This window comes from Diceros bicornis, chromosome 24, assembly GCF_020826845.1.
Source record: "Diceros bicornis minor isolate mBicDic1 chromosome 24, mDicBic1.mat.cur, whole genome shotgun sequence".
In the NCBI taxonomy this organism is placed as follows: domain Eukaryota; kingdom Metazoa; phylum Chordata; class Mammalia; order Perissodactyla; family Rhinocerotidae; genus Diceros; species Diceros bicornis.
The window spans coordinates 37,903,661-37,916,577 of record NC_080763.1 but is presented as its reverse complement, the minus strand read 5'-3'; the positions used below and the strand labels follow the sequence as shown (position 1 = coordinate 37,916,577).

The window sequence follows — 12,917 nt, the reverse complement described above, 5'->3', positions numbered from 1 at the left end:
ATCAAAAGTTAATCCAATCCAATACCTTGCTTCTTACTTTCAAAGATCATTTTCTGCACTCTTGCCTTGCCATTACCAATAACCATGCCACCTTCAAATCCCGATTACAAGCATCCTACTCTTTGACTATTGCCTCCTATGTTTATACCATATTTTCTCTGTTTTTTTCATTCCAACATTTCTTTAAATCCAACCAGAAGGCCCAGACATTCTCCTTAGATCCTTCCTTCCTTCCTGTGCTTATTTTCTATAATCCAACCTTGTACTCCCTCCATTGCATTCCCCAGCTCCTTTCTCCTCTCCCTCCATCATACTTTCATGACAAAATCCCAACCCTGGTTGAAATCAAATCTTGGTCTTGTCCATTCCTGCACTGGAGCAGCTGAACATGGCTAAAGAATAACAGAAAATATAATGATTGATTTTGCTTTAAATTTATGATCACAAATTTCAAATGAGCCTGTAGTGCTACCTGACATTCCTACTGTGTTTTCTTACTAAGTTCACTTACCACTCACCAAGATGATTATTTCATAACTTATGTCTGTAAACCTCTAACCATTCTCTTCCCTCACTTCCTCCTTCCCTCACTTCCCTCCTTCCTCACTCCTAGCTTATGGCTTTCCTTTATAATCTACTGCGAGAACAGAAGCAATTAAAAGAGAACTTCCTCATCTTTCTACCAGCAAATCTATCAACTTGTCTATATCTCTACCTGTGCTTTGAGCCTATGGAAATAGATGACTTGTCCCCTGCTCCCGACCAAGACCAGCCTCTCCACTTTGGGGCTGGATCCCAGCTCCTCTACCTTCTCAAGGTCTTTGCTCCTGCTTTTGTCTCTCCTCGCTCCTGTATGATCAGTTTTTCCCCTTGTTGCTGTATTATTCCTATCAGTAGAGAAATAAGCTCTTTACCTCCATTGATTAAGAAGAAAAAGCCTCTCTTAACTCCAGGAAACTCCAGCTGCCTCCCTATTTTTATTTTCTCCTTAGAATCATCTTTAGTGTGTTGTCTTCTATTCATTAACTCATTCTAGTCACACTGTCATAACTGTGTCACCCTCTTCTCTGTGTCACCAATGACCTCCACATTTGCCAGTGCCAGTATTCAATTCTCAGTCTTCCTTTTATTTGACCTCATCTTATTTGAGGGTATAATTTATTATACCCTCCTTTAAACAGAACAAAATAAAACTTAATTATCAAAAATTTCAAACAAAGGGGCCGGCCCTATGGCGTAGTGGTTAAGTGTGCATGCTCCGCTGCTGGCGGCCCAGGTTCGGATCCCGGGTGTGCACCAACGCACCGCTTGTCAGGCCATGCTGTGGCGACGTCCCACATAAAGTGGAGGAAGATCAGCACAGGTGTTAGCTCAGGGCCAGTCTTCCTCAGCAAAAAGAGGAGGATTGGCATGGATGTTAGCTCAGGGCTGATCTTCCTCACACACACAAAAAAATTTTTCAAACAAATTTAAAAGTAGAGAAAATAATGTGATGAACCCTCATGTACCCTTCAGTCAGCTTCAACAATTATCTCTTGGCCAATCTTGTTTTATGTATTCCCTACCCACTTCCTTCCCCTGTTTATCCTGAGCAAATATTAGGCGTCTTATAATTTTCTCTGAAAATGTTTTTTATAATTAAAATCTTTAAAAGCAAGGACTGTTTTAAAAAAAATATAGCCACAATACCGTAATCACACCTAAAAAATTTAACCACAGTGCCTTAATAACATCAAATACCCTGTCACTGTTCAAATCTCCAATGTCCTTGGTTCTTGATGGTTTTTTACTGTTTAATGCAGGTTAAAATAAGGTTCATTGATTGCACTGGATTGATATATCTATGAAGTTGAACTATAGGTTTCCTCTCCTCTTTATTTTCTCCTTAATTTTTTTTTTTGAAGAAAAGGGGCTGTTCTGTTTCCCACGTTCTAGACTTTGCTGATTTCATCCCTCTTTTCCTCTGAGCCCTGGATCCCAATAGACTAGTCCTTAGATCAAGAGGCTTGATCAGATTCAGGTTGATTTTGGGGAGACGGTGGAAGTCTCTTCACAGATGATGTGGCACTTGATGTCCGTTGTCTCTTTTTGTGATTTGAGTAGCTATTGATGATCATTCCCTAGATTGATTATTTCATTAGGGGTTCCAAAATGGTGATATTATATTCCCATCATTCCTTCATTTATTTACTGGAATACTTCTATAGAAATAAACTTTCCCTCATCAATTATGTGGTTATCCTAAAATATAGTTTATATGGGAAAAGCAAGATAAGTATTTCTTTCCTTTTATCAGTTTTTTTAAATGAGTTGGTTTCATAATGTCCTTCCTCCACAGGTTAACCAATTCATTTCTTTTTTATTTTACTGAAGTGTCATTGTAAACTAACCCATTAAAACATAGTCCATTGTAACTGTTATTCCTATTGATATTCAAATTGTTCCATCTTGGATCAGTGGGGACCCTTTAAAGTTGACTCCTAAGTTTCTGAAATGACCACTACAGTCTTTTGAAGGCATGCGTCCTTGTCCTCATATAACAGGATGTTTCAGGCTTATCTTGTGTGTGTCCTGCCCTGTGAGTGGTAGTGTTGAGAGATCACAGTCTGGGCCCTGGCGTGCTTATTGCTACTGGGTTGGTCGTCATGTAACGTTTTTCTAGTTCACATGTAAGATTATAGTGTTTTTTACTTCTTTGATTTTATATACTTGTATCTCTTTTCTTTTATGCCTAAAACCCTGGTTTCTAATTATATTCCCCCTCTTGAAACACTGTCCACACTTGGCTTCCAGGCCACTGTGCTCTGGTTTTCCTCATATCTCATTGGCTGCTTCGTTCAGATTCCCTTTCCAATCACTAACTACTGAAGTGACCAGAGTTGAGTCCTGGACAACTTCTCAATTATGTGCTGTCCCATTATTTTAAATATTATCTCTAAGATCCATGCGCCAGTAGTTCCCAAACTTTTATCTGCTGCTTAGACCATCTCCCCTGAACACCAGACTCCTAATTTGGAAGTCCAGAAAGCATTTCAAACTGAGCATGTCTACAAAAGACTGATTTTGGTTTTTTCCTCATACATGCTGTCTCTCAGGTTTTCCCTTTCAGCGAGGATCACTGTTCTTGCATTCTTGTTCCTATATGTTATATTGATAAGGCAGCCCAGAGTGCTTTTTTAAAAATGTCATGCATGTTATGACACACCCTCACTCTTTACCCTTCAGCGGCTCCCCAGCACACTTAGAAGGAAATCTAAAGTCTTGAATAAAACCTAAGATATTTACTGTGCACCTGAACAAGACAGAGTTTCTGCCCTTCATGATGCCCTTCATGGAATACCATTGTGAGCTGACACACTTATTCTGGGATCTAGATACAGTTTTCCTGGCATAAAACAGTTGTTAAACCATCTGAACTCTGAGCACACTTGTCCTGGTGAAAAAAAAAATGTTAAGCATATTATGATTTACTGCTTTCAGTTTTTCCATTAATAGTCCTTTTGATCTTTATTTGTTTCATTGTGTGTTAATGCTCGCAAAGGATATCCAGTAACAAGCACCAAAATTTAAGAAAAATTTATGTAGAAAAACTTAAATTGATTAGAATGACTTAGATATAGACCACCCTTATTAAGTTTTTGTGTGGGGTATCCAGCTGGGAAAACCCTGGCTTTCTAGAATCATGTCTATAAAAATTACACTGGACCATTGTAATTCTTTCAAAATACGAACCACTTCTTCAACAAGTGGGCTGGATTTGGGGTATTGTCTTCCCAGTCTGTTTTCAGTTAGAAGAGAGGTGTTTGTGTGTGTGTGTGTGTGTGTGTGTGTCTGTGTCTGTCTGTCTGTCTGTCTGTCAGGGTGGGGGCAGCTATTTCCGCAGATGACTCATTTTGCCTGTATTACACATTATTACACGCATTATCTGATCGCGTCCTCACCACAGCCCTCTGAGGACGGCCCAGTATCATCGGTTTAACGATTGAAGAAACCAAGGCACAGATGGGTCTCTTGATTTCCCAGAGCCCATGCAGCCGGGAAGTGGAAGAGCTGGGGTTAGAACCCAGGCAGTCTGATTCCAGACTCCCCGCTCTTTCCCCTCCTTCACCTGCTCTCTGGTATTGTTCAGTGAGTGGCTTCCTTGCTCAAGCACGGTTTTAGCAGGACCCTTTACAGATATACTTCCCTTATTTCTCATAGTCACTCTGTGAAATGGCTAGTCCCATTTTACAGGCCAAGAAAGTGAGGCACAGAGACTCTAAGTAATTTGTCCTAGATCACTCTGCTAGTAAGTATAAGAATCATTATTTGAACCCAGGTCTTTCTGACTTCTCAGTTTGTATTCTTTCCACTATACTGTACCACCTCTATGTCTGCTATCATTTTAAATCGACTTTGAATCTCTTACTAGCTGTTTTAGTTTATTTTTGCCTTTTTTTTAGGTTATTCTATATTTGTTGTTAAGGGTGACCTGCCAGATTGTGAAGCTGACCAACTCCTGCAGATGATCAGGGTCCAACAGATGCATCGACCAAAACTTATTGGAGAAGAATTGGCACAATTAAAAGAACAGAGGTAAAATTAAACCCACAGTATGGAATATATGATAGTATTTTATTACAAGAAGTAAATTTTCATGCTTGCATTCAATGTGTGGTCCTTTTATTATTGGTGATTTTTTTAGACTTATATTTTAGTGAAGTTTATTGGTTCAAACTCGAATCAACTCTTTGAATTACTTAAATATATTAACTTAGATTCACATCACAACACAATCTTATCTGCCAGACAATGTATAAGTTTTGACTTACATAAAATTTTTGGTTTATAAATGTCTTTATGTTATATCTAAAATAGAAGACTGGTCTGCAGTTATTATCAGTGCTTTTGTTCTTCAGAGTCCAGAAAACAGATCTGGAACGAGCCTTAGAAGCAAATGACGGGTCAGGAATGTTAGATGACGACGAGGAGGATTTGCGGAGGGCTCTGGCACTGAGTCGCCAGGAAATTGACATGGAAGATGAAGAAGCAGATCTCCGCAGGGCTATTCAGCTCAGTATGCAAGGTATGGACACTCTGACACGCACTTTATTTGTCCTTGAAGAATTGATTCAGATTATTCTTAGTTCCCCTAGAAGTGAACATACTGTTAGTGGAAGTTCTTTCACAGTCACTGCAGAAACAATGGCTGTGTACAATCCGCCATTCCTACAACCTGTGTTATATTAGGACTAGTTATATTTCTGGTTATTTTATTTGGTTATAATACTGTACTAACACAACAGTAAACTAAGATTAATCTTTGTGGGGGTCAGTTGACCCCTAACCAGATCAGATGTTTGTAAATATGTGCTATTGGACATGAAGGAAGGCCTGGACAGAGAATATAAATTGGTTTTACAAAAATCTAACACTCAGTGGCCATGCAACTTAAAGCTTAAGCCCACTGCAGTGGGCCCACTGTTTTAGTGATAGAAACCAATCAGCAGAAGTGAAGACCTATCCTCTAGGGAATCCAGGCGGAGAGAAATATCTGGGATGTAGTTCAAAGTGGCTTACTTAAAAGTGTGAGGGTTGTTTTTGTTTTTTGGTAGTTTTGTTTTTTCTAATTAATGTGAATTTGCCTTGTACTTTCTAATGAAATTACTCATTAATTGAATTCCTTAAATATCTAAATAAAATTGAGGTTCCATTAATATGAAGATTATTCTTTTTATGCTGTATTTCATCCTGAACTTCTCATGCCTCCTGGCACACCTCTGAGTACTCCATATGGTGTGCAATCCCATTTTTGATTAGTAGAGCCCTGCTGGATTAGCCCAAGAAGGGGCAGACACCACTTTAATAATTTTAGATATTTTTGTATATTTCATTCTTCCTCCCACTTTATTTTACAATTTGTACAGAATCTGTAGTCTGTGCAGTTATTAAGTGAGAATATGGAAACATACTTAAGTTGTTGTAGTACCCAAACATTTGAGGATAGAGGAATACAGAGAATGGGTTTGTTTTATGATCATCCACTTGTAGTTACTTCTAGGAATTCTATGCCTTTGAAAGTGTAGATTCATTTCTAATAAGTTAAAAAGAGCACACAAGTGTGGTGTCAATGGCTCTTCCTACCAAGCTGGTTGTTGGATGTATATCCTCCCATCCACCTCATCACAGATGGGTGACAGCTTTGCTTGCAGTGGACACGGTTAAATTTTAACTGCCTTGTTCACATTTTCCCTGGGACTTTCAGAGCCTTTCTTCTATTTACAGAATAGTAGCAGAATATTTTTAAGAAGAAAACTTTATAAAAACTTGCTCAAATAAGTATAAACATATCATTGATTGAATTGGTAAATAAAATAATTTTTTTTGTTGTTCTGTTTTTTTTGTTTGTTTTCAGGTAGTTCCAGAAATACATCTCAAGACATGCCACAGACATTAGGTACACATCTTACTTCAGAGGAGCTACGGAAGAGAAGAGAAGCCTACTTTGAAAAGTAAAGTAGTTGGCACAATATTAAAATTGCATATTTAATATTTACTTTGGCTGTTCTGTCTATTTATAAATATGTAGCTTTGGCTTAAACGTTTTATTTAGGATTCTCTCCTTTTAAAAGGCTGGTTACTGCCTGAACCCTGTAAACATTTGAATGTGTTTTTAAAAAAATTTATAGGAAGGCCAGCCCCGTGGCTTAGTGGTTAAGTGCACGCGCTCCGCTACTGGCGGCCCGGGGTTCCGATCCCGGGTGTGCACCACCGCACCGCTTCTCCGGCCATGCTGAGGCCGCGTCCCACATATAGCAACTAGAAGGATGTGCAACTATGACATACAACTATCTACTGGGGCTTTGGGGGGGAAAAAAGGAGGAGGATTGGCAATAGATGTTAGCTCAGAGCCGGTCTTCCTCAGCAAAAAAAGAGGAGGATTAGCACGGATGTTAGCTCAGGGCTGATCTTCCTCACAAAAAATAAATAAATAAATCTCTTTCAAAAAAAAAAATATTTATAGGAAATAAGGGGCCGGCCTGGTGATGTAGTGGTTAAGTTTGTGCGCTCCACTTCCGCAGCCCGGGGTTCTCACATTTGGGTCCCGGGCGTGGACCTACACACTGCTCATCAAGCCATGCTGTGGCAGGCGTCCCACATACAAAATAGAGGAGGATAGGCACCGATGTTACCTCAGGGACAATCTTCCTCAAACAAAAAAAAAAGAGGAAGATTGGCAATAGATGTTAGCTCAGGGCCAATCCTCTTCACCAAAAAAAAAAAAATTATAGGAAATAAACTGTGAAATGAAATGTAGTTTTAGGGAAAAACTTTGCCATAATACTAATGAAATAGAGAGGAGGAAACCCTGTAAAATTTCAGTCATCAAAAGAAAATGGAATTGGGTCAAAGCAAGAACAATTCCTAATGATCCTTTGAATGTGCTTCTTGGTTTCCTAGTCCTGCCAAGTTCTATCAATTAATAGGAAAAACAGCATTTACAGTAGAGAGCACATTCCCAAATAGAGGTGGCGGTTAATGTACTCATTGCCACTTGAGGGTGGGTACTGCACACCTGGCAGCATCAGGGACAAGGGGGCAAACCATAGATCTGAATCATCAGCTCTAAAACCTAACTTTGTGCCCAGCTTTATAAGGTGCTCTCAAAATAGAAATTTCATCCTATAAAAATATCATCTTTTGCAGTAACAATCGCAAGTCTTCTTCCCTTTTAACTTTTTAATGATAAAACTCCATCTTAAAGATTACAAAGTCTATAATAGATATTCACATCCTGTGATCCCAGGTCAGAAAACAAAAAGCCAGTGGCTGAAGCTGGCCTATTATTTACTGTATTTCATCAGTTCTAAGATGGACATATTTTTACATTGCAACATCTCTGCAACTGAGAATCAGCATCTTACAATCACAACTGGCAGTATTTTAGCAGTATCTAAAATATTGGAGCATTTTTCATTTGATGGTGTAATGAAGATAATGTTTACCTTGTTTTCTGTTTGTTTTTTTTTTAAGTCACAACTCAGAAGTATATGAAGGAAAGTTCTGATCAACTGACATCCTCTTAATGTGAGATATTTCTAGTCTTTATTCAGTGATAGATTAATGGATTTAATTATGTATAAAATTTCAAAATAGTGCTTTTCACTTCCTTTTAAATTTTAAAATTAACTTTTTTATTTTTTAGTTATGATAAACTTCAAGTTTTTATATGAATATAGAGAAACCAGCATAATGAACCCCTGTTGACCTATTGCTCAGATTTAACAAATATTAGCACATGGCCAGTGTTGTTTTTTCATGCCCCCATCTCCCATGCTTTCCAGTCCCCCACCCCCAAGCTGGGATGATTTTGTAGCAAATCTAAATTATCATATCATTTCATCCGTGTTTATTTCAGTGTGTGTCTCTAAAATATATGTTTTTTTTTTAATCTAATCAAATCCTATTGTCACACAATAGTGTTAATAATTATCACATGATAATTATTAATGGTAATTCTATAATACCATCAAATATCTAGTTAGTGTTAAAGATAACGTAAAACTACTTAATTAGAGGGGCTGGCCCGGTGGCTAAAGCGGTTAAGTGCGTACGCTCTGCTGCGGCGGCCTGGGGTTCGCTGGTTCGGATCCCGGGCGTGCACTGACGCACCGCTTGGCAAGCCATGCTGTGGCGGCGTCCCATGTAAAGTGGAGGAAGATGGGCATGGATGTTAGCTCATGGCCAGTCTTCTTTAGCAAAAAGAGAAGGATTGGCAGATGTTAGCTCAGGGCCGATCTTCCTCACACACACACAAAAAAAACGACTTAATTAGATAAAACCTAATATTCTAGAAAATTTATTTTAACACATATCAAAAAGAAAACATAGTAAGTTTAATAACTGATGTTAGTGTCTTGGCACATTCTCTTCTAGTCACACAGACACACGTATATTGTATATTAGTTATACCCATTTTCCCATGATAGTAGATATTCCTTTATAGGCTGTATGATATTTCATAAAATGAATATATGTAACATAATTTTATATGAACCTTTTGATTTTTGCTGTTATAATTGATAGTGCAATGAATAGTGTACTGACTCTATACCTCAAATCTCTCGTCATTTCTTGTAATTGTCCTGAGGATGTCAGATTATTGGGTTAAAAGGATGCGAGCATTTTTAAGGCCTTGGTACAGATTTCTAAACTGCTCTCCAGAACAGTTCCCAAGTGACACTTTTACCGTGTTTCTTTCAGACTTTGTTTTTTGCCAGGATAAAACGGTCCAAACAGACATACTTTATAGAGAAACTGCAAAATTCACAAATACACCTAAGAAAAGGAAAACATCTTTAAAGTATAAAAACCAATCACTCTTTTACTTAAAATTTTTTTTTAGATTTTTTGGATTAAAAATGTGAAACTTCCAAGAATTAAACTTTTTATAGTAGAAAAGATAATGCATTCCATAATGACTAAATAAGTTAACATAAGCACAATGCCATCGATAACTAATGCAGATGTTTTAGTCAACCTTGCACCCTTTTTAAAATGTCTGAGCATTGGTGTGGTTCCCTCCCGATGGAGGGGAGTTGACGGGGGCGGAAGGTGTGCAGTGATGGTTTCCAGCTTCAGCTTTTCATCCTGCCTCGTGGTTTGACCTTGAAAATAGTGGTGGGAACTTGAGGAGAACTAGAGAATATTTTACAGAGTCACATGTTGCTCAGAAGATAAGAGCTAACTTCTTGGTGTTTCTTTTTAACATTGGCACTCAGAATCTTGTCGGAGTTATTAGTAAAGCTGAGACACTAATATTTGCCTTTCACTAGAATTCCCAATTACTAAGCCTAGATGGGTCCTTGTTCCTCTAGTTTGCATCTTTGGGAACCTGGCTCCAATGTTATGGAGCTAACTCTTTCTTCCCTCTGACCCTCTCCAAACTGACTCCAATGCCAACTTTTTATTCATTCAAATTCATCATTGTTGTTTTTTTCCCATAGAGTATTTGAAGCTTCATACTTAATGTAGTAACCACAGTGTTCATGCATCAAGCATAAAAATACTGTTAAAAATCTATCTGTTATAAATCCATACTTTATGAGTAAGAGTTGTTAAATAATATTTTCATAGCCATGATATTTTTTCCAGTAGTAATCTCTAAATGCATTTTACCTACCATAAATCTCCAAGCAAAACTCTACTCTATCAGCTATGTCACTGTAAAACCTACCTTAACTCACATGTTGTAAGCATCAAATTAGGCAATGTGTGTAAAACAGTTTCATAAACTATGAAGTATTCCACAGATATGTTAGCATTATTAATGTCTTCTCTAGGTGTAGCTCTGAAATGATGCAGATTCTTTCTTTCTGTCATTGAAAAAGTGTTTCCCAACAAGGAGGGAAGCAAATATTATTTTCATGGTCATGGGTTGCTGTGATTTTCTGATTGCCTGATGCTGGAGCCACCACTTCAGTGGCATGGCGTAGTTTATCAGGGTTCAATTTAAGAAACAGAAACTACTAGAGGTGTTTTAAGCAGAAAACTATTTAATATGGAAATTAAGGGCTTCCACACTCAGGAAGAGCTGGAGGTGCAGGCTATAGGCCAGGCCTCTAGAATTCCATAGACGAACTTGTTGGATGCGCTTCGGCCACTGCCCGACTTGGGATGATGGGGAATCAGGATATCGAGTTTAAGAACACACTGCTATAGCTGTGACCCTAGGATCAGGAAGCTGCCACCAAAGTTGCCTAGACTAACACGTGAAGTCTGGCCTCCCCTGCAACTGCGGTGAGGCAGAATTCTGGGACTGGCATCTCCATGACTTGGCTTGCCAGCAGAGAACACCCACAGCAGCAGGAACACGGCTGTGCCTCATTTCTGCCTTTTAAATCCCATGTGAGTGCTTCATTGGTTTCCAGAATCCTGCCGTAAAGCCATCTGAGACATGTAGTTTTTAGCTTCCCAGCTTCTATAAGACTGATGGCTCATTAGAAGGCACCGTGGGAATGGATGCTGAGTGCTGTTTGAACATGTTCCATCTTAGGGTGTCATCACGTATGAAAGGTGTCAAAATTGTTTCAGGGTTGGCAATTCATTTACTTCTCACTTTTCATAAATTTAAAGTAGAGTAAAGGTTATACCTCTAAAGTCACTGTCTCACATATCATTCCCTTGCATTCTGACATATTTTCTTGAGTGGAGGGTGAAGAGGGCATGGAGAGATATCTGATGTGCCAGGAATTCTTCATAACTCACAGCCTGTCTTTCTCTTGTCATGTTCCAGAATCAGGGTATGCTAGTGGGAGCACACTGCCCACGTGTACCTCATTAGCCATGCACACCAGAGAGTCATAAACCTATCCAGATGTCAGTATGCTGACTCAAAGCCCAGCAGGGAGAAATTGCAATTCCCACTGGTTGAATTTTCTTTGTTGCTCATATTTAAAACACAAGATTAAGAGGGATCCTAGAAAAAAAATGTGCTATTCTATTAATAATGCTACTGGTTGGGCCAGCCCAGTGATGTAGTGGTTAAGTTCACACGCTCCACTTCAGTGGCCTGGGGTTCGCAGGTTTGAATCCCGGGTGCGGACCTATGCACCACTCCTCAAGCCATGTGTGGTGGCGTTCCACATACAAAATAAGGGAATATGGGCACAGATGTTAGCTCAGGGCTAATCTTCCTCAGCAAAAAGAAGAGGATTGGCAACAGATCTTAGCTCAGAGCTAATCTTCCTCACCAAAAAAAAAAAAAAAATAGTGTTACTGGTAATTTTAAAACTCTGGTTCCCTTAAAAATCCTTCTATGCATTTTTTGAAAGCTATAGCTTCTCACTCAGATTGTCAGCTGTTTATAAGTTTATTTTTTTAATTTTCAGCATATATGTATGTATATATATGAAATAATTTTAAATTTACATAAAAGCAGGAATAGTTCACAGAGCTCTTTATACCCTTCACCCAGATTCCCCAATTATTGACATTTCTGAACCGTTTGAGAATAACTTGCAGACATGATTTCCATTACATCTCAATATTTCAGTGTATATTTTCTATGTACAAGGACACTCTCCTGTATATTTACTTCATAACCATCATGTTTAAATGTTTTAAATTGTAGATTTTTATGATGTGTTTCCTCTTGGGAAAAAATACAGGGAGAACTTATTTTAATGCATTAGATATTACTGAAACTTGATAATGCATATTAAATAGTTGTTTTCATTTCTTTCATTCATCAAGTATTTGGTGAATGACTACTGTGTGCAAGGCACAGTTTTAGGCATTGGGGAAACAAACAAGATAAGCTTTGGGCTCTTGTTAGCTTACACTCCAAAGACGGAGACATGAACAGAAGAATATCAGATGGTGATAAGTTTATGCTGAAAATTAAAACGCAGTGATGAGATAGTGAGAATGCCAGGTGGCTCCTTCAGGTGGGTGGTCAGCAAAGGTATCTCTGAGGAGGTATTTAAGCTCAGATTTGAATGACAGGAAGGAGCTAGCCATGCAAAGATCATGTTAACTCACCTGGTAATGTGAGATACTTTATCTTCTCAAAGGTGCTTATGTTCAGTGACTTCCAGCAATATTAAGGATCTGGAAACCAACACATTTGCATTAAAATAGCTACCAGTGAATCCTTTTATACAATGTGTTATTTTGTGGTGAAAATACCTACCTATTGATTTGTCTGATAAATTCCAATTTTATATCTAGGTTTCCTAGGATCAGCACTGTGGTACTTTGAAGCAATAAAAATCAGACTGATTATTCTTGCATTTTTTTGTGGTGTTCATGCCAGTGACTCTTTTGTTTTATGGAACCACTTTCCATGTGAATAGTTTTTCTCATGGCATATTTATTCTTAGGTTTTGTTTTTTTAACGTACCTTCACTTTTGAATGTTTCAGGCAGGAGCAGCAG

The 12,917-nt window shown here is 38.4% G+C and overlaps 1 protein-coding gene and 1 long non-coding RNA gene across 2 annotated transcripts in view; one reads left to right on the top strand and one right to left on the bottom strand.

Moving 5' to 3' along the window:
* Window positions 1-8,083, top strand: part of ATXN3 (ataxin 3) — a 23,296-nt gene extending 15,213 nt beyond the window's left edge. The window contains exons 7-10 of the mRNA XM_058567572.1: window positions 4,443-4,575; window positions 4,899-5,065; window positions 6,395-6,491; window positions 8,014-8,083. Of these exons, the coding sequence (XP_058423555.1) occupies window positions 4,443-4,575; window positions 4,899-5,065; window positions 6,395-6,491; window positions 8,014-8,047 (431 nt within the window). The 3' untranslated portion in view covers window positions 8,048-8,083. The remainder of the gene's footprint in view (window positions 1-4,442; window positions 4,576-4,898; window positions 5,066-6,394; window positions 6,492-8,013) is intronic.
* Window positions 4,986-12,917, bottom strand: LOC131421040 (uncharacterized). The gene is made up of 3 exons (XR_009223737.1): window positions 12,523-12,917; window positions 8,595-8,732; window positions 4,986-5,131 (listed from the first exon to the last, which is right to left on the bottom strand). It is a non-coding gene; the product is annotated as an uncharacterized LOC131421040 (long non-coding RNA).